Here is a 27,426-nt window from a genome sequence, read left to right on the forward strand (position 1 = left end):
CTAGGAAGGGAAATAGACATCCAAGTCTAAGAAACACAGAGGGCTCCCAACAAGATAAGCCCAAGGAGGTCCATGCCATGGCATATAATAAAAGTGTCAAAGATTAAAGATGAAGAGTCTTAAAAGCAGCAAGAGAGGGGCGCCTGGGTGGCACAGCGGTTAAGCGTCTGCCTTCGGCTCAGGGCATGATCCCAGCGTTCTGGGTTCGAGCCCCACATCAGGCTCCTCTGCTATGAGCCTGCTTCTTCCTCTCCCACTCCCCCTGCTTGTGTTTCCTCTCTCGTTGGCTGTCTCTATCTCTGTTAAATAAATAAATAAAATCTTAAAAAAAAAAAAAAAGCAGCAAGAGAGAAACAAAAAGTTACCTACAAGGGAAAACCTATAAAGCTATCAGCTGACTTTTGGGAGGGAGTGGCATGATATAGTTAAAATGCTGAAAGGAAAAAAAACCTACAACCAAGAACACTCTACCTGGCAAGAGTATCATTCAGGTTTTTTTAAAAAATTAAATATTTAATTTTTTTTTAAAGATTTTATTTGAGAGACAGAGCAGGGGAAGGGGGAGAAGGAGAGAGAGAATTTCAAGCAGGCTCTGCAATCAGTGGGGCTCACCCTTGTGACCCTGAGATCATGACCTGAGCTGAAACCAAGAGTTAGACACTTAACTGACTGAGCCATCCAAGCACCCCTATTTATTGAGAGAGAGAGAGAGAGAGAGAGAGAGAGAAAGAAGACAAGGACTGGGGGTGGGGGAAGAGAGAGAGAATTCCAAGCAGGCTCCATACCTGGTGTGGAGCCTGATGCGGGGCTTGATCTCACAACCCTAAGATCATGATCTGAGCCAAAAATCAAGAGTCAGATGCTTAACTGACTGAGCCACCCAGGTATCCCTATCATTGAAATGAGAGATAATGAGTTTCCCCAGACACACACACACAAAATGATAAGGGAGTTTATCACCACTAAACCAGCCTTATAAGAAATGTTAAGGAAACTTCTTTAAGTGGAAAAGAAATGGCCGTAATTAGACATAAGAAAACTATGAATAAAAAGATGTAAAGTATGACATCATATACATAAAATGTAGAAAAAGGAGTAAAAAGAGAAGAGAGGCGAAAAAAGGATTTTTTCTATTTAGAATGTATTTTAATTTCAATGACCAGTTTAATTTTAGAATGTATTTTAATTTCAATGACCAGTTTAACATGGATTGCTATTTACTCAGGATGTTGTAAAGGAGCCTTGTGGTAACCACAAACCCAAAACATATGATACACAAAAACTGGAAAGAAAGCCAAAACACTACAGATACTCAGAGAAAGAGAAGGAACAAAGAACTACAAAAACAAGAAACTTTTTAAAAATGGCAATAAGTACATAATTATCAATAATTACTTTAAATGTAAATGGCCTAAGTGCTCCAATCAAAAGACACAGAATGGCAGAATGGATTTAAAAAAAAGCCAGACCGATCTCCACGCCGCTACACAAGACTCACCTCAGCCCTAAAAACATACAGACTGAAAGTGATGGGATGGAAAACATTCACCGCACAGACGGAAGCAAACAACAGCAACAACAAAAGCAAAGTCTAATTTGGTAAGAGCATTAACTGTTTTTTATTTGAGAGAGAGTGAGAGGGAGAGAGAAAGCATGGGAGGGGGAGGGTCTGAGAGGCCGATTCCGTGCTGAGCAGAGAGCCAGATGTACTCAGTCCCGGGACTCCAGGATCATGACCTGGGCCGAAGGCAGACGCTTAACCGACTGAGCCACCCAGGTGCTCCAAGTTAGACTTCTTTATTTTTAAGATTTTATTTATGAGAGAGAGAGAGCATGCAGGTACACGAGTGTGGGGTGGGAGGGGAAAAGGGAGAGGGAAAAGCAGACCTCCCGCTGAGCAGGGAGGCCGATGCACTGCTCGATCCCAAGACCCTGAGATCATGACCTGAGCAGAAGGCAGACACTTAACCGACCGAGCCACCCAGGTGCCCCCAAATTAGACTTTAAAACAAAAACAGGAAACAGAAGGGTATTACATAATGATAAAGGGATAAATCCAACAACAGGATATAACAACTGTAAATATCTACACACCTAACACTAGAGCACCTACGCAAGGCACCTGAGGCAAACAGTAACAGACACGAAAGGAGAAATTGATGGTAAGACAGTAATAGCAGGGGCCTTTCACGCTCCACTCATATCAATGGATAGATCACCCAGACAATCAATATGGAACCAATGTCTTTCAATGACACGTTGGACCAGAAGGACATAACATATACATAGAACATTCCGTCCAAAACCAGAACACATACTCTTTGTAAGTGCAAGTGGAACATTCTCCAGAATAGATCACATATTAGGCCATAAAACAAGCCTCAATAAATTTCAGATTGAAATCATAACATAAATCTTTTCCAACCACAGTAGTATGAAACTAGAAATCAATCACAGGAAAAAAAAAAAAACCTGGAAAAAACACAAACTTGTGGAGACTAAACAACCAACCAATTGATCAATGAAGTCATCAAAAAACACATGGGGACAGATGAAGATGAAAACACAAAGGTACACAATCTCTGGGACACAGAGAAAGCAGTTCTAAGAGTGAAGTATATAGCAATACAGGTCTACCTCAAGAAACAAGAAAAACCACCACCACCACCACCACCACCACCACCATCACCACCACCACCACCTAATCTTATACCTAAAGGAACTAGAAAAAGAAAAAACAAAGCCCAAGGTGAGTAGAGAAAAGGAAATAAAGATCAGAGCAGAAATAAGTGAAACAGAGACTTAAAAAGTAATAGGAAAAAAACCAAAACAAAACAATGAAACCAAGAGCTGGTTCTTTGAAAAGACAAACAAAATTGACATCCTTATCCAGACTCGGGGCGGGGGGGGGGGGGAAGAAAGGACCCAAATAAAAAAAATGAAAGGGAAGTAACAACTACTAGAAGTAATGAATTCAATCTGATGTTCACAGACAGGAGTTTTATGGATCAAGGACAAGGAAGAGCTCGATGCCGTGGTGACCCCTCAGCTAGGATCTGCTGCTGGTTGATTGCCCAAGGGGACAGTTGGGCAGATCAAGCCACCAAGTTGGCAACCCACACAAAGACTCCAAACCCCGCTAACTAAATATCAACCCCAATATTCCTGGAAGGATGGGAAGACCCCAGAAGAGCTAAGGAATGGGGATTTAAACACTATGGTGCCCCTAAAGCTGACTGGAAATATAATGAATCCTTATCCTAGAAAAATTTATGGAAGAAAGGATTCCCGCATTCACCAATGTACCCATTATGGGTAAGAGGCTGCTGTTTGGCATTCCCACAAGAATCCACAGGTTCCCTACACTCTGTTAGCAAGGAGAACATTGAAAAGAACACTGCTTGGACCAGCAAGCTTCTGATAGACCGGGAACTACTACTCAGGGGAGAGCTTGTCTGAAGAAACTGATAAATACAACAAGCCACTTGACTACAACCAACCTCCCTTAAAGACCTTAGATAAAATACAACACAAGAGCTCACAAATTGTGATACTGCAGAATGCTGGGTTTCAACCTGGGACTAAGGAATATTTCTGAATATATGCAGAAATGTTCCATTCCTCCAACCCTGATCTTGGCTTGGAAGTAACTACAGCAGTTGTGAAGTTGAATTTTGGGAAGTATTTCTGAAATACCAGAAGGTTTTAAAGCACAGGACTAAATAAGATCATAGATCATTGCAAAACTTAGTTATCTATTGAGCCAAGGTGGCAATAAGATTCTAAAGGCAAAGGCAGAAGGTTATATAGTTAACAAGACTTAGCTCTTTTAATATTGAGAAGATTCAACTTTAATAAAACTTAGTTTTTCTAGGCAGATGAAAGATAAAAACCTTTCTTTACAACTTAGACCAATAATCTAAGAAAACTGTCATTTCAACAGGGAGAAAAGTCAAACTCCAATCTTATATCAGTGTACTTCTGATATTAAAACTCATGCATTCCAACAAGAGGAGTTAAAAAAGCTTATGCAGTCTCTCTCTCCCTCCCCGTCATCTCCCATGTTGATAAAGGATGTTCTGATCAGAATCTCCATCAGGAATGAAGGGCTCTCAGCTGTAGGAATGTTGTCAACAGGCCTTAACTCTCAGAGGCCATGAGGAATTTGACTGAAGATAGCTGCCTCGCCAGGGTCATGCCCTCTTCCCAGGTGGTCACATCCAATGACTGTTATAAAAGTCCAGGCCTTTTGCCCTCATTTAGGATGGTTCTGAAGGGCAACCCTGCTCGGGAACTCCTCAATCAGTTAAGGCTTCTGTTGATACCATATCACTGCCCGGACATCGGCCTGATCTTCTCTTACTTTCCCTTCTCTTCCCCAAGTGTCGATAACTCCCAAATAAACTCTTTTACGTATATACTTGTCCCCATAATCTTCATCAGTCCTGACCATGCACCAAAGTCTTTTCAAAAGATTCCCTCTTACAGTCTTCTACAACTTTCCTTTTTACATACGAGTTTGTCTTAAGGTTTCCCTCTTTGAACAACCAGTCTTGCTTTCCTCACAACGAATTGTTTCCCTTATTATTTCCAGTAGTCTTAGTTACATGTATTAACGTTATTTACATTTGTTTATTTGTTCTTAGATTACCCATAAATCTTCATCAGGCATCAAAGTACTAAGGTTTTTCTCTGAAGCAAAAACAAATGAACGAACAAAACAGAAACAAACTCAAATAAGAGCTGGTGGTAGAAAGACAAATACCACACGCCTTTTCTTTTCTGATGAGTTTTGCAACAGAGAGCACGTGAACCTGCTTGACTTTCAGTAAACACATGCAGAACAGAAAATCTACATCTAACGCTGACAACGCTAAAGACAGGTGTATTTTAATGAAACCAACAACCTGAAATGAGCTTTAATATCAAACATTTTCCCAGATGACATAAACTTGAAAAATGTTTGGGTTTCTATTTTTCTGAGTTTTAGAATGCCCAATTATTATAAGTGTTTGCCCTTCAGCCAACTAAACGGAGCTCTTTTACAAATGAATTTTAGCAATACCAGCCAGAGATAGAGAAAACAGCTCACATTGACAATATACATGGACGCAAATACACAAAGATGCAAACAAAATCTTGAAGGCCTAACTTCCAAATATCATTTTACAAAACAAATCCATTGCAAGATGGGATTATAACTTATAGATCCATTAATTGGGCATTTTTCTCAGGAGTCTAATGACTATTGTAGCCAAGCAGTATTGCAAAAACAAAAAACCACCCAATTTTAGAGAATACACCCCAAAGGGCTGCCTATGGGGGTCAAACTGTCATTTCCCATATCCCAATGAGAACATGGCTCGTTTTATTCAAAGATACCAAAACTTGCAGCAACAAACCAAATGAAGCCCAGGGTCCCCCTGTGAGCACTGATTCCTCCCCAAAAGTCAGAGCTTCACTGAATGAACCAAGCAGAAGAAACAGGGTCAGTGCCATCGCACATGAAGTACTCACCAAGGGACGTCCGTCCAAACCATGCCCCCAAACTAGTTCCTTGCCACACGAGTTACATTCCGCGCCCAAGGTTGGCTGGACCCGGGTGGGGTGGGGGCCCCCGGTGATTGTCCCTAGGACCAAGAGCCTAGGCAGCCGCTTGGACGGTCACCGGACATCCCTTACTGGCTGGGGGCCGATGAACCGTGAGCAAGGAGCTTGGGTCACCAAACCCAAGGTGTCTGCCTGAGACATCGAGTAGGCAGCAAGGAAAGGGCTTATCGGAGAGGCGACCAGAAGCGGAGCCCCACGGACAACCTCAACTCCACCTCCTCCAAAGGAGACTGAGAGTCGGGGAAATTTAAAGGCAAATAAAAGGGGCCTGGGTAAAAAATGGCGGCTGTGCTTAGCCTCATTAACCCTCTGGTTACCAGCTTCGGCAACATAAAGTAAGTTGTTAACACAATTCACCAGCTTCTGTTTGTTACCATGCTTCCCTCTTCCTAGGTGAAAGGAACGCCTTTTAAACTAAAATAACCCACTGACCTCCCCGACTCGGGCAGAGTGTGAACAAGTCCTGCAAACCTTTAAGCTGACGTATAGAGGCGACTCTACATCGATCTGAAAAATGAACCGTCCATGCATTCAACAAATACTGTCTGCTCTGTGCCAGGTGCTGTCTTGGGTGTGGGAGGTACGACGCTGACAGGGCAGATAGGATCCCTATCCCGATGGAGGGGCAGCCTTTTAGGGGCCCGAGGAGGGCGGCACAGGGCATAAAAGGACAGATTAGAGAGCCAGGACATCTGAAGAAAGTGGGAACTTCGATGTTTTGGAGCAATTAATCAGTCCTTCAGATCACGGGGTCATCCTTTTTGCTTTAAGTGTTGTAAGTCGGGGCACCTGGGTGGCTCAGTCGGTGAAGCGTCTGCCTTCAGCTCAGGTCATGATCTCAGGGTCCTGGGATCGAGCCAGGCATCGGGCTCCCTGCTCAGCGGGGAGCCGGCTTCTCCCTCTCCCTCTGCTGCTCCCCCTGCTTGTGCTCTCTCTCTGCCAAATAAGTAAATAAAATCTTTAAAAAAATGTTGTAAGTCCACAAAATACACTTCCTGGAAGCAGGCCTAAGTGACGTGTTTGTCGCCCACCCTGTTCTCTGCCCCCGTGTGGCGGGTACTTGGGCGGTGATTCCCATCACTGCACGTGAAGCTGCTCTGACCCAGGCCGGCAGCGCGGGGCTCCACACGTCAGGCAAATGACCAAGCGCGAGAAACAAGATCTACGGAAAGCTTAAAATACCAAGCTAGAGGGGTTTGCTGGTGATAATAAGTAAGAGCCCTCAGACCTTCACGTAAACAACCGGTGTTAGGCCAAGAAACTTCTCTGTGAATTTGAGTCCAAAAGGATACGAAAGAGGTCCCTACAACCAAAAGGAAGAATCATGACCGTTATCAGCAATATCGTGTTGATGCTTCGGTAGGAGAAACACAAAAGCAGAACGAGGCGCGCTATCAGCGCTCGGCACGCACAGACGCCTGGAAGCCGAGACTCAGATTCAGTTCCAGTTTGTAAAGTACTTCCAAGTTGGATATTTCCAAGTTTGGATGTGAGGAGAAAGAAAAAGAGGTCCCCTGAGGCCACATGCAGAGGAAGGGCTGTAGACACAGACAGACTAACATTCTGCTTCCTGCTTTTGATTTGATTTGATTCTCTGAAAAAAACAGACCTAAGAATTGCGATGCACAGGCCAGCCCGATGCCAGGGGACGTGGGCTTTGCAAAGATTCTGTAATTTCTGTCTCTTTATGATCAGAAGTGCTGCTGTACAGAGTAAGAAAAACAGAACCTAGAGGTGGGATTCCCAAGTCCCGCAGCCACAACCTTATCCCTACCAAGGAAAGCACATCCCTTGAAAGTCAGAAATAACCCATCAATTGATATTTATTTTCTACTATGTGCCTGACCACAGGCAAGGTGCTTTCTCGTAAGGTTGATCTGGGGGAGAAGATGGGATGGGGGTACGGCCAAACCCGGGGATCCAATGGGGGCTAATGGAGATCACATGCTCACCCCCACGACCTGATATGAGCATTTGCATAGACATTCTGAGTCTTTTCCTCATAGAAAGCAGGAGAAGCTTGCTCCTCTTTTCTTTCGCATTCCCATTTGTTCAAGTGTTTCTCATGCGTCCTAATAACCATATATTTCATTTTCCACCCATCCAGACTCCTTGCTCCTCCCCATTCGGTCTGGGGAGAATTCGTAAATGTCATTGGTCACAAAGCCACTCTCCACGCTCGCCAGAGTCACGAATCCACTTTCGGAGGGGTTCACAGCTATGTTGTCATAATCACAAGACGTGTCATCGGGAGTGGCTTCGCCCGAACACACTCGGAATGAAATGTTCTTCAGGTCTGGCCGGGTCTCAGCTAAATCGGCTTCACTTTGTTTTCGTATGATGTTGTAAACCTCTAGGTCTGGGCTGTTCCCTTGCTGAGGAGAGGGCCAGATGGTGTGCTGCTCCTTTGTGCTGGGGCCTGGTTGCTCCCGTTTCCTAGGAGGGGAGAAAACCAGGGCTGAGTATTTTGGACAAGGGGATGGAGAATATCCCCGTGTCTCCTGCTCAGACAGGAGGAAGTAGTCCCGGGCAATCAGTACCCTGCACTTCTCACCTACGGAAACTTCTGGGTCAGGGCTCCGGGGGTGGGGGGTGGGTACCAAAACAGGAAAGTGATTGCATATCTACCATTCACTGCTGCCAAAGCAGAGAACAGAGGTGGTTGTGCTGGGATACCCAGAGCTTCCAGAGCATCCATGGATAAAATTGGATGGTGAAAAGTATCACATTTTTAAAAACCCATCTTCAAGTGAAAGTTAGCCTGTCCTCCAATTCTAAACATAGGCAATAAATTGGAGTAGAATTAGTAATATCTTTGACTTGATCACCAACAGAATCACGGATATTTTCATATCACATCACAGTTATCATGGATGCCTTAAAATATTCTATCCTCATCTCTACTTCAAAATTATGCTAATTATGCCCACCACTAAACAAAGAAGCATTAATAAAGAAACATGTGTATTACCGAATCACTTTCATTTTTTGGAAATATTTTGCTAAACTGTTATATCAGTACAATTGCTTCCCTTGCAATCCAATATATTTTATTTTATATATTTAGAGATATTGTTCTGGGAAGGGGTCCATAGGCTTTACCTAACTGTTACAGAGGTCTGTGGCACAAAAAGGTTAAAAACCCCTGAGACAGACTCCAGCTTCAGAGTCACAATTCCCAAATCCTGGTGAGGTGCTAAACAGACTAAGAAAGGGAAACAACAATAACAACAACAACAAAAAAAACAAAAGACAACTGCAGAGTAAGCAGTTGGGAAATATATTCCTAATTTTTAAATTGAATTCTGTTTTTAGATCAAAATGAATTAACTAATAAAAATGATCATAGTAAGAGCTAACATTTTTGAGTGCTTATTATATGCCCGTTCTGCATGAATTAACTGTTTTAATTCTTCTCATAATCCTATTAGGAAGATATTATTAAATGCAGCACGTTCTACTGTTGACCCTTGAACAATGAGGAGATTACGGGTACCAACCCCCATGCAGTTGAAAATCTGCATGTAACCTTGACCCTAAACTGAAGCATTAATAGCCTACCGCTGACTGGAAGCCTAACCCATATTTTGTATGTTGTATGTAATATATACTGTATCCTTACAATAAAGTAAGTGAGAGAAAAGAAAATGTTATTAAGTCATAAAGAAGAGAAAATGCATTTACAGTGCTATATTGTATTTATTGAAAAATCCCCAAAACACGTATAAGTGGACCCACACAGTTCAAACTCATGTTGTTCTAGGGTCAACTGTGCGTTGAAACCTTACTAATTTATCATAAAATGGTCATCAAAGGGAGCCGGATCTTTAACTGGAACTCAGTTGTCCTGTTGTAAAATGGGCAGACCAGCCTTCTTCTGTGTATGGCATGATGCTGGGGAACAAAAAGGCAACTGAGAAGAGCTGTGGGAACCTCAAAAATGGTGGCACACGATCCATAAATAGAGATGCTCTGGGCCACTTGGCACGACTATTTGGTAGCAATCTATAACTGCAGACTCAATTAAAAGCAAAGGCAACTAAAAGGCTTTAGCTATTTCACTTTGAATAAAGTGACTCGGTTTCAATTGTTTGCCAGAAGGCTTTGGGACAGTCATTTTTCAACGGCTCACTCTTTATTCCTTCACCCAACTAACAAACATTTTTGGAGTGAGAGCATACGTTCACGAAAGCACTTTGCTGAGTGATGTGTGGATCCAAAGGGGGTGAATAACAGTTTCACCCCTCAAGTCATTTGAAATCTTGCACACACAAAAATGAAAGACTCTAAGATCACTCCCTTAATCACAACCAAGCACAAACGCTTAGTACTTCTGAATGCCCTGAGGCCACCAGAGAATCGACTCTCCAATCTGCGATGGTAATTCTCTTGGAGCTGTTGTGGCATTTCATGAAGCAAACAGAGCAATGCCCAAATCTCAAAGAGTCCAGAAGATACGCAGGTTTACACAATGAGGGTTTTACTTGCCTCCTTCTAAAGATCCAAACCCAAAACACAACCGTGATGACCACGAGGAGAAGGACGGTGCTGGGGATTAGAATGTAAGCGAGATTCAAGGCAGCTTCTGAAAGGAAGACCATATTATTATCAGCATTAGTGATGTTTTTATGAACTTCAAAACAGGCTTAAAAAAGCATAATCGACACAGAGTGTTGCAAAGAGCATATTCCTGAAAGGAGATATGTATACACTTAGCCAGTCAGCAAAGCCTTCTCGTTTCAATGAGTGAGCATTTTCTGCCTGTCCTATGGCCCCTAAGTAATAGAGAAAAGAAGTTTACATGTTGGAGTTTCTTGCAAAATATCAGAAGGGCACTGTTTTTTTTTTTTTTTAAAGATTTTATTTATTTATTCGACAGAGAGAGAGACAGCCAGCGAGAGAGGGAACACAAGCAGGGGGAGTGGGAGAGGAAGAAGCAGGCTCATAGCAGAGGAGCCTGATGTGGGGCTCGATCCCAGAACGCCGGGATCACGCCCTGAGCCGAAGGCAAACACTTAACCGCTGTGCCACCCAGGCGCCCCAGAAGGGCACTGTTTTAATCACGTTTTTTTTTTTTCCCAGAGGTAAGAGATTCTCTCTTTTCTTGTTCTTGCTCTCCCTTAACGAAGGGGCTGCTTGGGCAGTGTTGATGGCTTTGGCTCTGAGGACAGAAATGGTAGTTCTCGAGGTGGGGCGGGGAGGAGGGAGGGAGGGAGGGAGGGAGGGAGAAGCAAGTCTCAGTGCTATTACCAGGAAAGAGGTCACATGAAGCACATGAATCAGACTGTAACCTTCCCAACAAATCTGACTAAGGCTAATTGGATCCAGTTGGGGCCAAGAGCAGTGACTGTGGAGGGCTTTCAGAGCCTGCTTTCCTGACCTTACCTGTCCTTTAAGATTTAGAACCAAAGAATTTTCTGTCATGGGGCTTTAGGAAGAATCAAGGACTGGGGACTGACCCCTTTCTTACTCCCACTGGTCCAAGGTTCCCAACCTTCTAGAAGCTGCTGCTTTGTTTTCCTGTGAGGCTGCAAACCTGACAACCACACACACACACGCAAAGGGCCCAAAACGAAATCCAGTTTAAACGCTACCATGATAACGTTGAGCAACGAAAACGCCACCCATCCCTACACAGCACTTTGTACTTTTTTCAAAGCATTTTCAGCATGTTTAACTGTTCTATAATAAAAAAAGTAAATGAGTGACCTTTGTCCTTGGTTCCTGAAAGAGAGGCTCTAAATCTCTGCAATTTCTTTGTTATTCATGAGCCCCTCAGACCACATCAGAGTTTATGCTGATGTCTCAGGACAGTTGGGGTGGGGGCGCTAGAGATTGAGTTCAGTTACATGGTCATTGGACTAAGTCAGTCATGTCTGTGTAATAAATAACACCGCAGTAAGTCTCTGCACACCAAAGCTCAACGGAGCCTTCTGGTTGGTGAACACATTGATGTGCCAGGAGGGTGAGAATGCATCCTGATTCCACAGGGACAGGTTGCAGAAACTCCCTTTATGGGCCTTCCTGGACCTCACCCTACCTGTCTCTGCAGCTGGCTGCCCCTGACTTGGACCCTTTACAGTAAAATACAGTCCTAATATAGTGTTTTCCTGAAGTCTAGGAGTCGTTCCAGCGAGTTATCAAAACAGAGGGTTGTGGGCATCTTCCTGATCTGTAGCCGGCTGATCTGAAGTGGGAACGGCCTGGGGACCCCTGAACTTGTGACTGACGTCTGAAAGGGAAGGCAGTCTTGTCGGGGACTGAGCCCTTCAACTGTGGGGTCTGCCCAAAGTTGGGGCGGCTGGTGTCAGAAGTGCACTGCAGTATTACAAGATCTTATTTCATTGCGGGGACATGGTAATGCTCTCAGATAGGTGAGAAACACGGCATTACTTCCATGATGCAAAAGAGGACACCACAGCCCAGAGAAATGACGTGGATTTTCAACGTCATCCAGTGACATAAGCCCAGATCTCCCTCTTAGCATTCAAGGTGAGAGGCTTGAGGATGAAATTCCATTAGCACTCCAGTTTATCACCCCGTTTTTCTTTGATCCTTTATGATTTGAGTTGTAAAATGTTTTTGCCCATTTCCTCTATTTTTTTCACAAGTGAGCATCAAGTGCGGACGTCACGCATCCCGCATCCCGCCTGGGCTTTTCTGTGCTTGTTTCTGTGTAGCCGCTCTCCCAGGACCCGGCCTCCACCCCATGACTGCTCAGGGCTCCCCCCACCCATCCTCACGCAGGCATTTCACTTCCTGGCCAGCCTACTCTCCCCAGGCGCTTCCCTGACAAACCCCAACGCTGCACACGCTTTCCGCAAAGCCTCAGATGTCCTGTCTAGTTCATTTTTTTAAGTTGCTGTGGGAAAGAACAAAGTAGAAAATGTAACCCTGTGTAATTTGTGATCAAGAGAGTCCCATCGTCTATTTTCCCCAGAAGAGTTTTGTCCGTACCGTCGTTTCCTTTAAATGTCTCTCTGGCATCTTCTTTCCCCGTGTCTTCCGGAAGCATGGGTGTTGCTGGCTCTGTTCCTTCATCTGGAAACAGACACATGGACTTGAGAACCCGGGGGAAGGCCTCACAATCCATATAGTCTCTGAGGTCCCACCAGGTTGTCGGGGGTATGACAAAAAGCAGTGGCGATTTGACCAAGGCCATTTATGAACATAGAAAAGTAAAGGGTTGAATTTGCTGGCCTACAGGTTTAATTGCCTTCATCTTCCTGGTGAGATTTTCGCTGCCAAGAATCCTTTACTGAAACAGACAGCAGGCAGCTGGCGTTGAGGCACATAAAATGCAGAGGTGCCAAAGGGCAGGGACAATGACTCACTTCTAGGACCATAAATTATCTGTGTAGCTCATTTCTTTTCTCATTAGATTGAATTATTCCTCTCATATTGTCAATAATGACAAGCCGCATCCCAACCTGAATTTGTGGTTGTTGCTTTTCAGCTTTGGGAGAAATCGGCGACACGGAAGAGAAAGATTAATGAACTGCTTGACAGGGCTGGGTGTGGATACACCTCTCCAAATGGTCTGACTTCACACCAGCTCTCTTCCTGTTGGAAAATCGGGTCTAAAGAACATACGGTTCTAAACCCATAAAAGGGGCCTGGGAAACAGCCCAAATTAACCCAAATCCCAAATGATAGGCTTACCTCCAGGCATTGTAGAAGGAGCTGTTGGTTTCTCTGTGGCAGAAAGAAACAAATATGAAAATAGTAACTAAATTTCCATGCCATCTGGATGAAATTGGCCAGATCGTGGCATGTACTTATTTACTCATTCAGTCATCTGATAAACTTTATTCAGTGTTACTAGATGCCAAGATCGGGGTTAGTAAATCACAAGAATCACTTTTGCAGCAAGACTAGCCTTCCCTCAGCTTTACTTGGGTATTTTTTAAAAAGTATTTTAAAATTTTAAATATGGGAGTTTCCAAATAGATACCAAAATGGAAAGACTGGCAGAATGAACCAGCTTGTACCATCACTCAGCTTCAACCCTTATCAACATATGGCTAATCTAGTTTCAGAAGTAACCCCGACCGCTTCCCAGCGACACGCATGCCTGGATTACTTTAAAGCAATCAAAGACTTTTTAACAATTCCCACTGGGGATGTTTCAGAGAGTAACAAACACTGATCTCCCAGGTGTGGAACTGGTTGTGGTGGGGGGCGGGGAAGCAGACCGCTGCCAGCCCCAAGGAGGACGCTGGTGATCTAGAACCTGAGTCATCTTAAATATCTCCAAGAGCCTCAGGACAATCAGGCGGCACAGATAATCTCCATCCAATGTTTTTACCTTTGGCTGGGAGTGCGTCCCCTATGGTACTGGCAGTAAATCTCTCATGCTCAAACACATGCTCTGGGGTTCACAGGGAAGGGGTCCTTAAGGGCGTGATTTTGGAATTCACAGTCCTAAGGCCAGGATGCCAAGGCTATTCTGAAGCTTCTGAAGAAACTTTTAATCCTCTTCCTGTGTGTGTGTGTCCGTGCACATGTAAGCATGCAAAGGTGATGCAAATCTACTCATTTATTTTAAAAAACCCCACCTATGCGGTGCCTTCTATATGATAGAAACATCGTCATGTTCTAAGTGTTTTATAAAAACAAACGCGATTTACCCTGGCAACAGCCTTATGAGGTGGGTGCTATAATTCTGGTGATTTTGTACGTCACATATCCGAGGTACAGGGAGATTAAACTACTTGCCTAAATCTCACAGCTAGTGAGTAGCTGAGCTGGAATTTGAACCAAATAAATTCAAGTGAAAATTCAAATTGCAAGGAGACGAACTGTGCTAGGTAGTGGCGGTACAAGAGCAAATGAGAATAGGTCTAGTCTTCTTTGGCTCTTAGGCTCTACAGGCTGGCCGTAACATACGGAAATATGGGGTAATATTAACAAATATTAACTTTGTGATATTACACTATAATACATAGGATATTCAATAACATGACACGACCCTCCATCGTTCAATCCACTGTGCAAAACGGCATTAAACATGGCTGCACATTAATGCATTTCCATCAGTCCCTGCAATGCATCTGCAGTGCGTTGCCTCCGCTGATTTGTCTCTGATTTTCACTGAAGACACCGACGCCTTCAGCAGACCCCAGAAGTGAGCAGGGCTCCGATCTGGCTAGCACGCACCTACTCCACACGGTCCTGTTGTCAAGGCCAGTGTTAGATGCTCTTCAGCCAGTCCCTTGCCCAGAGAGATCTGCCATCTATAATGCCAGATATGCTTTATCCGGCTTGATAGCTTCATATGCTATTATCTGGAATAATCGATGGTGTGACATCCTGTGGGAACTGCACTGGATGACCTTCCCCTCACCTATCAAGTACAAGCATTAACTGGTCAAACATGTATGTCTCTAGACCACATGCCAACCATGTAGTGAAGGGGACAAACTTATAAACAGGGAGTTAAAGTACTAGCTGTGTGAGGTGCTGAAACCTAACTTGCTTCTGAGGGGCCCCTGGAAAGTTTCCCGGAGGAAATTTTCTTAACTTCTTATTTTGAAAAATTTCAGATTTATGAAAATATATGTCACCCAGATGTTACGATTTTTATCAGATTTCATTGATTTATTCTATTATCTCTAAATTTATATCTATCTATATTTTTATTTATGTCTATATATATACCCACATATGTATGAAAAACACATAGAGACATATGTGTAACTTTTTTCCTGAGATTAAGTTGCAGACATGGTTACTCTTTACTTCTAATTACTTCAATATCTATTTAAAAAGATGGGGGGGGGGCAGGCTCTTACGTAACCACGGTAGAGTGACCAGAACCAAGAAACCAACACTGATAGTCTAATACCTAATCTACAGACCTTATTCAGATTCTGCCAATCGTCCTAATACTGCCGTTTATGGGAAACCATCATCATCGTCCAGGTTTCAATCTACAATCACCTGTTGCACTTAGCTGTGTTATGAAAGAAGATAACGTTCAGCATGAACCCGAAAGGTAAGAATGAGTTGTATGGGAAAGGGTAGGAATGTTCCAAGCACAGGGAACAGCAGTTAGGGTCTCTCGGACAACTTCACAAAGTACACAGGGGAAGGATGAGGGAGGAGGGGGGAAAACATCTTGTAGCAGCAAAAATCACAGCAAAAGCATAGCCAAGTTCAAACAATTTTAGGATTACTTAGTCTTCAACCAGACATAACTAACAAGTCATTCTATTCTGGCCAGGAAACGGTGCAGAACTGGGACCCGGCAGTTGGCTTCGGGGATCTGAGAAACTTCAGGGACAGATCAGAACTCACCTCAAGTTTAGATCTAAGTCAGTTATGAGGGAGGAGTTTGGGAAACCCCAGCAGAGTGAGACTGCAGGCTTGTAGCCAATTCAAAACACTTCACAGATCTAGAAGCAAATGCCAGTTGAATTTGCAAGGCATAGCTAGAGGGTGGTGTAAGCCTGTTCCTCAAGGTGACTGCTGTCTGTCCGACGCCAGTAAAATCAGGGTACTCCATCATCTACCTCCTCTGGTCATTATCCTGTTGCCGTAAAGCCCCAGACAATCATGTCACGTGGCTGTTAGAAGACTTGCAGGAACAAGGGCCAGCTTCCTTTCACATTTCTTCTTTTTTCCAAGTTCCTACAGCCAACCTCACATGTGGAAAGAATAAGAATTTGTGATTGTCCACTTAGAGGGCTTTTTGTTTCCTGCACTTCTCATAATTCTCGCTTTGTCATACATAAATTAGACCCTCTCTCTTCTTCATGCCTTCTCTTGGCATCAGACACTCCCCTCCCTTGCTAGGAATACTCCTCGGTGAGGAATTGTCACTGCATTCCCCAGTGTTTAACACGGCTGGCATCTGCAACAACCTTTCTCAGAGACCACGTAACAAATTCTGGGGGCTAGCGGCTGCTTATGAAGTAAGAGAGGAAGTTGACCGTTCAGCCACATAACTTGGGAAGGGACTCATTACCATCGGAATATTTGCAAATGAAATTGTTCTTCATGTTGCATCGGTCATCATTCCACTGGAACATATAGGCGCCCCCGACACCAGCAGGTGCAGACGGCTGATGGTACATGACCACGCAGACCTCGCTGCCGCACGAAGGTTCATCCACATACCAGTTCCTGTAGGAAAGGGGTCAAGAGTGGACACCATTGGAGGAGGAGACCCTAAGACTTCAAAACCTTTGTTTTCCCATCAAGTTCCGTTGAGCCACGAACTTAGAACTCTGCTTCAGAAGACAAGAGAGGAGAGGCAGGGTTTGAAGTCCTGCCAATAAGTAGAACCACGTGCTCTCTAATATGGACATCTCGATCAATCATCTGACATGTACCACAACCTCTTTGTAGGGAGGAATATATTACCATATGATATCTGCAAAGTAATTATGAGAAAAAGCAGCTAGCAGGGCCAGTCCGGTTGATCTTATTTCTTCCTTGCTTTTTGCTAACTGGCTTTTGTTTCTCTTTGGTTTAGAAATCAGAGGCACTGAGAAGAGGCATGGTTTATCTCAGCCAGAGCTTGCCCTGCTCACATCTCTCTGTGCTTTCCAACTGTCAAAACTGACTTTCTAGCTCCGGGAAGTAAATGGAACATTCAAGTGTCTGAGCAAGACTTTCCAAAATGTAGAGGCTGCCAAAGCAGGTGTGGGGGGAGGGGGAACAGGAGCAGAAGGCCCACATAGTCTTTTTCAGTTTTTAAGCTGTTTCCACTTTATCAGGCAGATGAGCCCTCCTTCTGCCTCTGCTGCCAGATTTCTTGTCTTTGTCTTCCTAGCTCCTGGACCGGGGGGGGGGGGGGCAGTAGCCACCGGAGCTCACTCTGCAGTGATGCTTGGAACTAAACGGTGCTACCGCCCAGCTGGACATAACAATGCCAGGGTAAGGCCTTGGATTCCAGAGTCTAAATGCTGTGAGCACTCGCTGCACGCACTGAACCAAGGCTGGGCTCCGTCGTCTGCGTGGTTACCCACCTGAGCTGCTTCCTTCAGAGGCTCAGGTCTCGCCCTGATGCTCAGATTGTTCAGCTGGGTCCTGCTGCTCTGCCTCGATCTCATCAGAGCCCCTCCTTAAGAGGCAGCTGAGAGACGGGTCTCCTTGTGGTACCTCAGCGTGGCTCTGCTTGAGTGCTGCTACCCTCCCCCGAAGGGAAGAGCCTTTGTTGCACCCACTGGGTTGAATTTGCCTGGACAATAACTGACCTTGCAGCAGTGCTCGGATGCGGTGCTTAGACAGCTGGGGGCCCTGACTTAGTCTGGGTTCGGACCCATTAGTTACCTCCAGGCCATTTTCCAGCTCAGTTGGTGGACCTCCTACCTTGACTTGCCATGTTCTCTTCCCCACTGACCTTATGGCTTTATGTTATTTCATTTCACAGATGATGGAATGGATGAAATCTTATGCACCCAGTTTGTGACTCAAGCCAGCTCTCAGGCTTGGAACTCACTGATAGAAGAGGAGGCCAGGTTCTCAGGAGGAAGGACCCTGCAACATCACCGCTGGTACGCATGGTAATAATTTTTCCTGTTCTGCTGAAGGGACCTATGACCATTTAGTACAGTATCCATGCACTGGGGGAAGGGGAATATCCAAATGTTATAAGAAATATTGCGCACAGGGTACAAGGTGACTTTTACATTCTAAGACTTGAAATGTCATCAAGGCTACCCATTAGAGTGGGAGCTTATTGAAGCCAGGTAGTAAATGGAGTTCTGGCTCAGGACCAGCTCATGGTGGGACCCAACCAGTGTCATTTCCCCAGTCCCCAAATACATGACTTGAACAGCCAGATTTGGTAGTTGGTATAGTCCCATGCTGGTTCCTTAGCCTATGAGGTAAGAGCTATAATAGTGGACTAGGTCAAGTGCAACTTTCTGAAACTGCACTCCTTCCCACCCTTTCCAAAGTAATAAATAAGAAACTAATATCTTATTCAGGGGAAGATGGCAGAAAGTAGTACCACCCTTGAAGATCTAGAGAATGCCGGGGGTGGGGTAGTCTCCATCATATCTCTAGTTAGTTCACTGGTCTGGCTCCTGCAAAGACCAGGCAGATCCTGAAGGATGATACTGGAGTAGCATAAACACGGCTGAGCAGAAGTCTCAGTTACAGCTGCTGTGCCGTGTGTGCTATCTTTGCCACAGCAGGTTAACATGCCCTTGGCTACTTAATGGGCAGATCCGGTGAACACAATATTTTCCATCAGAAAGAGAATCAGAAACAGTTTGCATTCATTTGGAATGGACAACGGTATACACTTACGGCTTTGCCTCAGGCCTAATGTCATAACATGGTATGAGGAGATCCGGATTACCCAGACATCTTGCAGAAAATCACACTGGTCTATTATATTTCTGACATGCTACTGAACCAGGTAAGCTCAGTAAGACACTCATGTGTCCAGAAGGTTAGAGATAAACTCTGTGAAGATTCAAGAGCCTGCCACTTCATGAAAATGTGTAGGTTTCTAGTGATCTAGGGAATGCCAGAACATCCCTTTCATGTTAAAGGACAAATGTTGCATCTTGAAGCATCTTACAGGAATGTGAAGAAGGAGGCATAGCAACTAGTAGGGCTCTCTGGGTTCTAGAAGTAGTATATTTCACAGCTGGGGATACTGCTCTGGCCCATATAGCAGCTGACACAAGGGACAGCCAGCTTTGAGTGACGTCCAGAGCTTAAAAGGACCCTGAAGCAGGTTCTAGGCTGTGGTGCAAGAGGATCTGCCGGTTGGATCATATCATCTAGAAGATCCTATTAGTGGAGGTTTCAGTGATGGGAAAAATAATGCCATATAGAATTTGTGGCAAGCCCCAATGAGAGAATCACAGTGTAGACCCCTAGGATTCTACAACAAGGTCACGTCATCTGTAGCTGCACTATGACCCCACTGAGACTTGGCCTTGAAAGATCAAGGGGTAAGAGGACATTCTCCCCATGGCTGCAGCTTAGATGGTGCGCCTAGTTAATGACCTTGCATGGAAAGAGAAGTTACTGGAGGTTAGAATATAAATGGACTCGGGGTAAAGCAGGAGCTTGGCCAGCTGATCAGGAGTGTAAACGGAGAAAGAGAAGACTGGGGATGAGGACTCTTGGATAGAGTGATGTGATGTGAATAGACGTATGGGAATAGGCGGAAAGTATGAGGGTCTGTTGCATGTTAAAACCCACCAGAAAGCACCTAGCATGGAAAAGGCACCGGACAGCCAGGGAGACAAACGACTCAGCTAGTGGATGTCAGCTAGCCGTGACCAGCTGCCCCAGTGCTGGCACAACAGGTACGTGCTAGGGCAGCCATGGCGGCAGGGAGGGAGCTTGGGCATGAGCTCAAAAGTACCCATTTCCACCCGCCAAGTCTGATCTGGCTCCTGCCAAACATCTAACCGGCCAGCAGCAGAGACTAATGCTAAATCCCCGAACGAACACCAACCTTAGGACACCAACCTGGCATTTGGTAGCAAGTTGACTACGTTGGACTCCTTCCATTCTGAAAGGCGCAATGATTCACTTTGACAGGAATAGATATACAATCTGTGTATGGATTTGCCTTTCCTGCCTCAGGGCCTCGGTCAGCACCACTATCCATTATTTGATCTACCGGCACAGAATCCCAAATAACACCTCATCAGACCAAGGGACCTATTTTATAGCAAAGGAGGTGTGGGAGCAGGCTGGTCGCCAGGGAATTTACTAGTCATGTCACATGTTGCACCATCTGGAAGTTGCAAGCCTGACCGAATGATGGAAGAATTTGTTGAAGCTGAAGCATTAGGTTGGGGGGAATACTTGGCAAGGAGGCTGCATTATCCTCCAAGACTCAGTGCACACTTTGAACCAATGACCTTTGTATCATTCCATGTCCCCAAGGGTAAGAATACATGGGTCTGAGAGCCAATGGGTGAAAACAGAAGTAGCCTTGCTTACCATCACTAGTAGGGACCCACTTGGGGAATTTGTTCTTCTCGTCTCTGCAATGCTGGGCTCTATAAGTTTTAGATGTCCTGCTACCCAAAGGTGAAATACTTCCACCAGAAGATACAGGAAAAGTCTTACTGTAAAACTATGAGTGACGGCTGCCACTTGGGTACTTGGGATCCTTGTGTCCGGAGACCGGCAGGCGAGAAGAGCAGTGATTATCTTTGTAGGAGGTAACTGGCCCTCAGCACAGGAGGAGGTAGCTTTGCTGTCACCCATTCTGGGCAGAGAGAAATGTGTTTGGCATCCAGGTTATCTACTTGGGTTCCTGTGGGTCCTCACATACCCCATCTTGATGGTAAATAGAAAAGTGCACTCACTCCAGGCTGAGAAGTGCAAATTGACGCAGACCCTCACATTCCTCAGGGCTGAGGGTCTGCGTCCTGCCACAAGGTCAGCCACTGAGGCTCCCTGAGCAGAGAGTGAGGGAAATCTAGACTGAATAGTAGAGGAGGGAGGTCAATGAGTATCAGCGGGGGCCCTGGGACCAGCTAGAGTGGTGGGGAGTGTAGTTCATCCTACTAACACTTTCTTATTTACTTATTTATTTTTAATTAGAGAGGGGAGCGGAGAGGGAGAGAGAGAATCCTAAGGACGCTCCATGCCCAGCATGGAGTCTGACACAGGGCTCCATCTCACAATCCTGAGATCAGACCTGAGCTGAAATTAAGAGTGGGACCCTTAACTGACTGAGCCACTCGGGCACCCCACTAACTTTCCTTTTTAAAGTTTCTTCCAGGAAGAGAAGCCCAAGAGAGCCCCGGAGGGGCCACCCCTGGCACGTAGATGGAAGACATGGATCTGATTAGCATAATAGGTCAACTCCAACAGAGGCTGACCTGCTGTTTTCAAGGTAACAGGTAAAAAACATGTATTTTAATCTGCATTCTTTTGATTGATAATGAGTTTAAACTTTTTTTTTTCCCATGTGATCATTTGCCAGTTAGATTTTCTATTTTTCAACTGCTCAGGTCTTTTGCCTCTTTATCTTTTGGGGTTTATTGACTCACATAAACTTTTAGTGTCTTAATGACTTATATAAACTCTTTATTGTAAAAAGATAATTACTCCGTAATTTGTTAGTTTTCCAGTCTTATGTCTGCCTTTTAACTTCAATATCTTTTGACGTTTATCCATGTCACTGCATTTCCTAGGGAGGGACGATGGCGACGTCATGGTGGTGCCTGGGTGGGGTGTGAAATGAATGAGTCCTGACGCTATTGGCTTAGGAGGGTCCTCCAAAATGCAGCCTTTCTTAAGTCCCCCTTTGGCCCATCCAGGCCCACTCCCTGTGATCTGCAGCCCTATACTGAATCTCAGCTCCACAGCTGGGGTTCTCTAGTTGGGGTTCTAATCCAAAAGGCTGGATAACCAGAACCCCTGACTTCAAGCATCACGTGCTATTAAAACAATGCTCTGGGCCACATCGACCTGGACAGAGCTCTTGGGACATGAGATGGGCACAGATCCAGGCTGATTGACCACCTTCACCTCCCTGCTTTGGCCAGTGCTATCCTCTCCGGGTTCTGCCTGGCTGAGCCTCCCCCCCCACCCCCGACCGGGCACCGTGGATTCAGCCTGCCTCCCTTCTGAGCTACGTCAAGTGAGTGAGCTGCTGCGGCTTGTCCACACTTACCTGAATGTTGCCGTGCTGCCGTCCGTCCATGCATAAAGGTCCTGGCAGGCTGTGCTATTGCTTTGCTTCTCCTCACGCCTCCTGAGCCCAATCCAGAAATCACCATCAGACGCCAGGAGGTTTTCAATGAACTTTTCTATCAGTCTCTGTTCATCCTCAGACTCAATGCTGACTAGCTGGCCCCCATCCCTCCTGCAGGCTGTGTTGGCTTCCTCAAAGTTCAGTCGTCGAGAAGCATCGTGGAAGTAAATGACTTTATAACAAGGCCTCTGTGTCCCTCCCCGGCAGACTGGCTGCCCTGGAGGGAAAAAAAAAAAAAAAAGCGAACCTATCTCAGTACTCCCAAAGTATCCCAGGGCAGGGACGCTCAGCGGCAATGGGCACGAGGCTGCCCCTGGGCAGGGATTCTGATTACTCATCCATGGACTGTATAATGTCATTTAGCCTCTCAGAGCACATTGATACCCCTTCCGGCATGGAGGCAGCGATTTAAACTCAGGCGCCTGCATTGCGTGGGGACTCCATGTGTTATTTGTTCCATTACAGGTCTTGAAAAGCAGACATTTTTGACTATCCTTGAAAAGAGAGGTAGCTGAAGATTCATGGTTTTGCTAAAAAGCCACACACATATAACACTTCTACCTCATCAGGAAGTCTTCGGGGACAGTGTGGGATAGAGGCAGCTTTCTCCGTGTGGTGCTTCCTTCGGGTAAGAGATGTATTCTGAAGTTGGGAATGGGCTCCTCTATCCTGGAACCCTCTGCTGTATAGCAGGGCTGAGATTTTACCCAGGCTGTGGTATAAGCAGAAGCTAAGAGCATCAGGTCGATGGGGTTTTCTGCTATGATCGATCTTGCCTAAAGACACAGCTAAGGTTTACTCAGCTCTCACCATGTGGCATGAACTATGCTAAAGGCTTTTACGTTTATATCTATCCTTTATCTCCTTGAACTTTCATAGTGATTCCCTGATGCAGCTCTTGTTTATGCCCCATTTTACAGAGGAGAAAACTAAGGCTCAGAGAACTTAAGTCATTTGGCCAAGGTCACATAGCTACCGGTAGTACCACCTGAGTGATGACGAAGTCAAGCCCCTAACCGTTGAACTACACGGCCCAGTTCCCACTCCGCCGCGGTTTCAGGCTGCACTGGGAGCCTATGTAACGTGTCTTATCGGACTGGCACCCGAAGGGCTGAATACCACCTCAGACAAATGGATGGGATTCCATTGAGCAGGGACAAACTGTTCACTGGTACATACCCCCCGAGCTAGCATCTGGGTAAAGCCTTGCTGTTTGCGAACTTTGTTCCAGCAACATGTATTGCGTATCCACTCTGTGCCTGGCATTGTGCTAGGTGCTGGGAATACAGAAACAAACACCAGTTCCTAGCCTGCAGAAGCATACAGCATATGCTCCTGGACCCAAATGTACAAGTGAAAACCAAATTTCAACAAGGGAAGTCCCTTGCAAGGCAAGAGCCAGACTGTGGGCTGTGGGTGTGAACTGCTGCCACGGAGAAAGGGATGAAGGATTTCGGTTTGGGAGCCTCTTCCCAGCCCTCAAAGACTGTTCTCATTTTCCTAATTTGTTTTGCAGCTGTGCAGGGAACCAGAGAGCATTCATCATTCCCAACACTGACCAGAATACGGGGCAAAGGCTACAGACTGTTAACTGCATTTTCAGGGCTTAAATGGGAACAGAGCACATGCAGATAACCCAGGAGACTCCTGTGAAGTCTTGTTTCTACTACTTCTTTTATCGCTTTTGTAAGGAAATTCTCAATAAGCAACAAGTTAGAAGAGTTTTGCCTCTTCTCCCTTTCTCTGCTATTCTGCTATTGCTAGAACTCTAACAGGACTGGCCCATCAGCAAATTAGGAGGCCTCAAAAGCAGGACATCTTCACTAAGATGTTTTTCCAGAGAGAATGGGGGCCACTGGCCAGAGAGGCTGTGGCTGGCACGCTGCCTGGGGAGAAGACTGGGCCAGCCCAACTCCTGTGATTCCTTCAAGGGGGCTCCACATGAAGCAGCAGAAGGAAAATGAGCTCCAGGTACCTCCAGCCTGGCCACCGGCATAACATAAGGTGAAGTTGAATTTACTGGCAGTCCCCCTTTTTCTACCGTTGGTTTATCAAGGGAAACCTAACACGTTAAAGGGGTTTCCTGTATGGTCCAGCCTGGCCACACATTGCAAGTCTGCCGGTGAGTGCCAGAGAGAGCCAGAGCTGGAAGGGAGCCTGAGGCGCATCTGGTTCCCCTGCCTTCAGGAAGTGTTTTTCTCTTCTCATTTGCAGGAAGGGGAAGGGTGGGGGCTTCGGTTCCCCACGACCTAGGACAAAGCCCATGCAGCCTAACCCAGGCAGCATAATTCAGATGCACCCCACCTTCTGCCTCCGCGCAGCCCATCCCCATCCCGAAACACACTTTAGATCCTTTCCATCAGCTCTGCAAGCAGGGATGACGGAGTGGAGGTTGTCATTCTCCGCCATCTGTCCGCGCCCCTTAGACTTGAGAAAGAGGCACGGACATCCTCCCCTCGACATGCAGAACAAACAGAAGAGGCAAGAAGCCAGAGCACTGTACCTCCTCTGAGGTCCAAGTCCGAGGCTGCAGAGACACGACAGGAGGAAGGAAGCAGAGAGTCATTCCCCTGAGTCAGGCGGGGCTTGTCCCGCGCTAACTAGACTTCTTTCTTGATCTCTAAGCGCTCTGGTTCCAGAGCTGGGTCCCGCCATTCCCCCGCGATGAGACCAGGAGTAACAGGCTGGATTCCCACCGCACCGCCCACCCAGAATCCCCACCGTACCCGCCGTCTCGGGGAACAGGAGACCTCCCCCGGGCGCTGGAGGGGAGTTGGTGAGCCTGCCCCTGCGCCGGGGTCCAGGCAGTTACTGCGCCGCATTCAGTGGGGCGGGCCGAGGGGGTGCCTCCTGGGGCCGATTTGCCCACTGCCTCACCAAGCCTAAGTCCCCGAACGTCCGGAACTCTGGGCGGGGAACGGACTTTGAGTGTTCCAGGGTACGCAAGGACCCGCGCTGGTGTTAGCCACGGGGCGACGGCACCCCTACAAGCAGGGGGCGCAGGAGGGCTGGGTCCACCAGCAGAGGCGGGGACGCCCCTCGCCTCCGCAGGGGGCCAGAGAAAAGGTGCCGCTGCCTTGAAGACGGCACGCAGCCCCTGGGTGCGGTGGGTGCATCTGCGGAGCCCGACCGGGAACAAGCCCCCGCCCCAGCCCCGCCCCAGCGTGCTCACTCACCACTTAACAGGCGACCGGTGGCGCCCCGGGGCCCCGCCAGCAGGGCGGCCAACAGCATGGCCTGTAGCGCGGCTCCCGGCTGCATGGCCCGGCTCGGGTGCGCCCTCGGACACCGCGGCGCCACGGCGGTGGAGCGGACGGACCCGTAGCCGCGTGCACAGCAAATGCAAAGGCGGCAGCAACATCTCCCGAGGACCGACGGACCGGCACCCGGAGAAGGCGGGGAGGGCGCGGAGCCAGCGTGCCGTCCTCCGCCCCCTGGGACGTCAGCGAGGGGAGGGCAGCGCTGCCGCTGGCCCGCCCCTGATGGCCTCCTCCGGCGTGCTGGGCACCGCAGACCTGGCCCGCCCGAGGGGAGCGAGCAAAGGAGGGGAGCCAGCTTCCCGCCCGCCCCACTGCTGTCCCCCCCCACCTCTGAGCTTCCCATGGAGGTCCTGCGTTTGCCCAGGGCGCAGGGCAGAGTACTATCCCAGTCTGGCTTCTCTGAAATCTGATGAAGAGGGCACTGTGGCTCAAAACAGGACCACATCGCCACCCCACTCCTCGCAGACATGGCCAGATTCACCCGGAGCCTTAGGATCTGCAGTGTGGGCCAGTGCGAGAGGCGAGGCGCTGAGACCTCCCTGGGGCTCGGTAGGCTGCAGTCCCGGTGCTTAGGGCTACCCCTGAGAAAGGAATGGGGATACAGAGAAGAGATAGATGCTCAAGTGGGCAGTGTGCCCTGGCTGGCAAGTTATGGGACAGTGTGGGTAGTGTCCGGGGGGGAGGGGGTGGCTGAGTTGGAGTTCTGGCTGAGAAGAGAGCAGCTCCACCTGAAGCCAAACTGTGTCTCTGAACTCAGCAAGGAAATAATCCTGCTCTTTGCAGGGCACCTGCTGGCAGGTGGGGTAATTGTTCAGCCTTGGACTGGTGGTAGAAGGGAGAGGAGCCTTACGAAAGAATGATCCCTCTCTGTGAAAAAGCTTTCCTCACCAACTCAGCCCTCAATGAACCCCTCTTCTAAACTGCTACAGTACTTGGGTTTCCATTTGCTTCTTACCGTAAACACGTTTTCAAATATATTCAAATAATAAAGCGAGTCTCCTGTCCAAAACCTGAAGTACTAAGTGGCAGAAGGTGGGTCTGATTTCCTTGCCTTTTCCCCCATACCACACTGCTGTGAATCACTGAAGAAACTGTTTTGACCACAGACTTCCTGGGCTTTGGTCTCAGCTTGAACCACTGCAATTTTAGAGAAAGAACACTGAATGCATATAGCCTGGGGCGGGGGAATCTATTTCAGTTTCGACTGATGATATAGGGAAGCCCTGTTACCGCAGAAAAAAAGCAGCATCAGCAGGATGAGGACTGACCTTTATGGCACGCTGATTTACAGCCCGTCTTTACGTCTGAAATAGCATATCTCATATCCAACACGCATTCTTTCTAGAAACTCCTGGTTCTCAAAACAAAGAGAGGACTGCCATGGTGAGGGAAGCGCTTGAATTGGCATCTGATATTCTGCTTTTCTTCACTTAAAGTCGAGGTGGCCTTTGGCTATTCTAAGTTTCAATTAACTCTTGGTGTTACCTTAAGAGTTTTGTGAAGGTTTGATGGGGCAAACAGACATGTAAGGGTGCAGATAGCTGGTTACTTAATGTCAATTGAAAAGGATGTATTTCCAATATTATAACACCTATTACAACTTAGGAAAGCTGTTACCTTGGCCCAAATAATTAAATTGTGCCCTGAGTTCTCCCTTTGATACCTTGGCCCTTGGTCCACATTGCCTTTGTTAAGGTACGTGGTCAACCTAATGTGCTAGACGACAATAGCAACTCCAATCCTGCCCAGGTCCGACATCCACTCCCTTTACCGTGTGACCTTGCAATTCTCCTTACTAAAGGGACTAAGTATATTTCCCTAACTCGTCTCTGTATTAGACTATGTGACTTGTTTGGCCAACAG

At 46.6% G+C, this 27,426-nt stretch overlaps 1 protein-coding gene across 2 annotated transcripts; it reads right to left on the reverse strand.

The window, feature by feature from the left end:
• Positions 1–2,704: 2,704 nt before the first annotated feature.
• On the reverse strand, positions 2,705–25,724 carry LAYN (layilin). Of its 2 annotated transcripts, XM_045797743.2 has the most exons (8): positions 25,480–25,724; positions 24,807–24,830; positions 22,223–22,520; positions 16,580–16,737; positions 13,273–13,305; positions 12,568–12,651; positions 10,099–10,195; positions 2,705–8,046 (listed from the first exon to the last, which is right to left on the reverse strand). In XM_045797743.2, exons 1-8 carry the CDS (start codon positions 25,562–25,564, stop codon positions 7,683–7,685), a joined length of 1,143 nt encoding a protein of 380 aa, XP_045653699.1. In that variant the 5' UTR covers positions 25,565–25,724; the 3' UTR covers positions 2,705–7,682. The 2 variants fall into 2 exon arrangements, with proteins under 2 accessions (XP_045653699.1, XP_045653700.1); XM_045797744.2 differs by lacking the exon at positions 24,807–24,830 and having other exon boundaries at positions 2,706–8,046; positions 25,480–25,723.
• Positions 25,725–27,426: the final 1,702 nt, after the last annotated feature.

Source organism: Ursus americanus, chromosome 16 (genome assembly GCF_024610735.1).
Source record: "Ursus americanus isolate L20-20 chromosome 16, mUrsAme1.1.p, whole genome shotgun sequence".
Taxonomy (NCBI): domain Eukaryota; kingdom Metazoa; phylum Chordata; class Mammalia; order Carnivora; family Ursidae; genus Ursus; species Ursus americanus.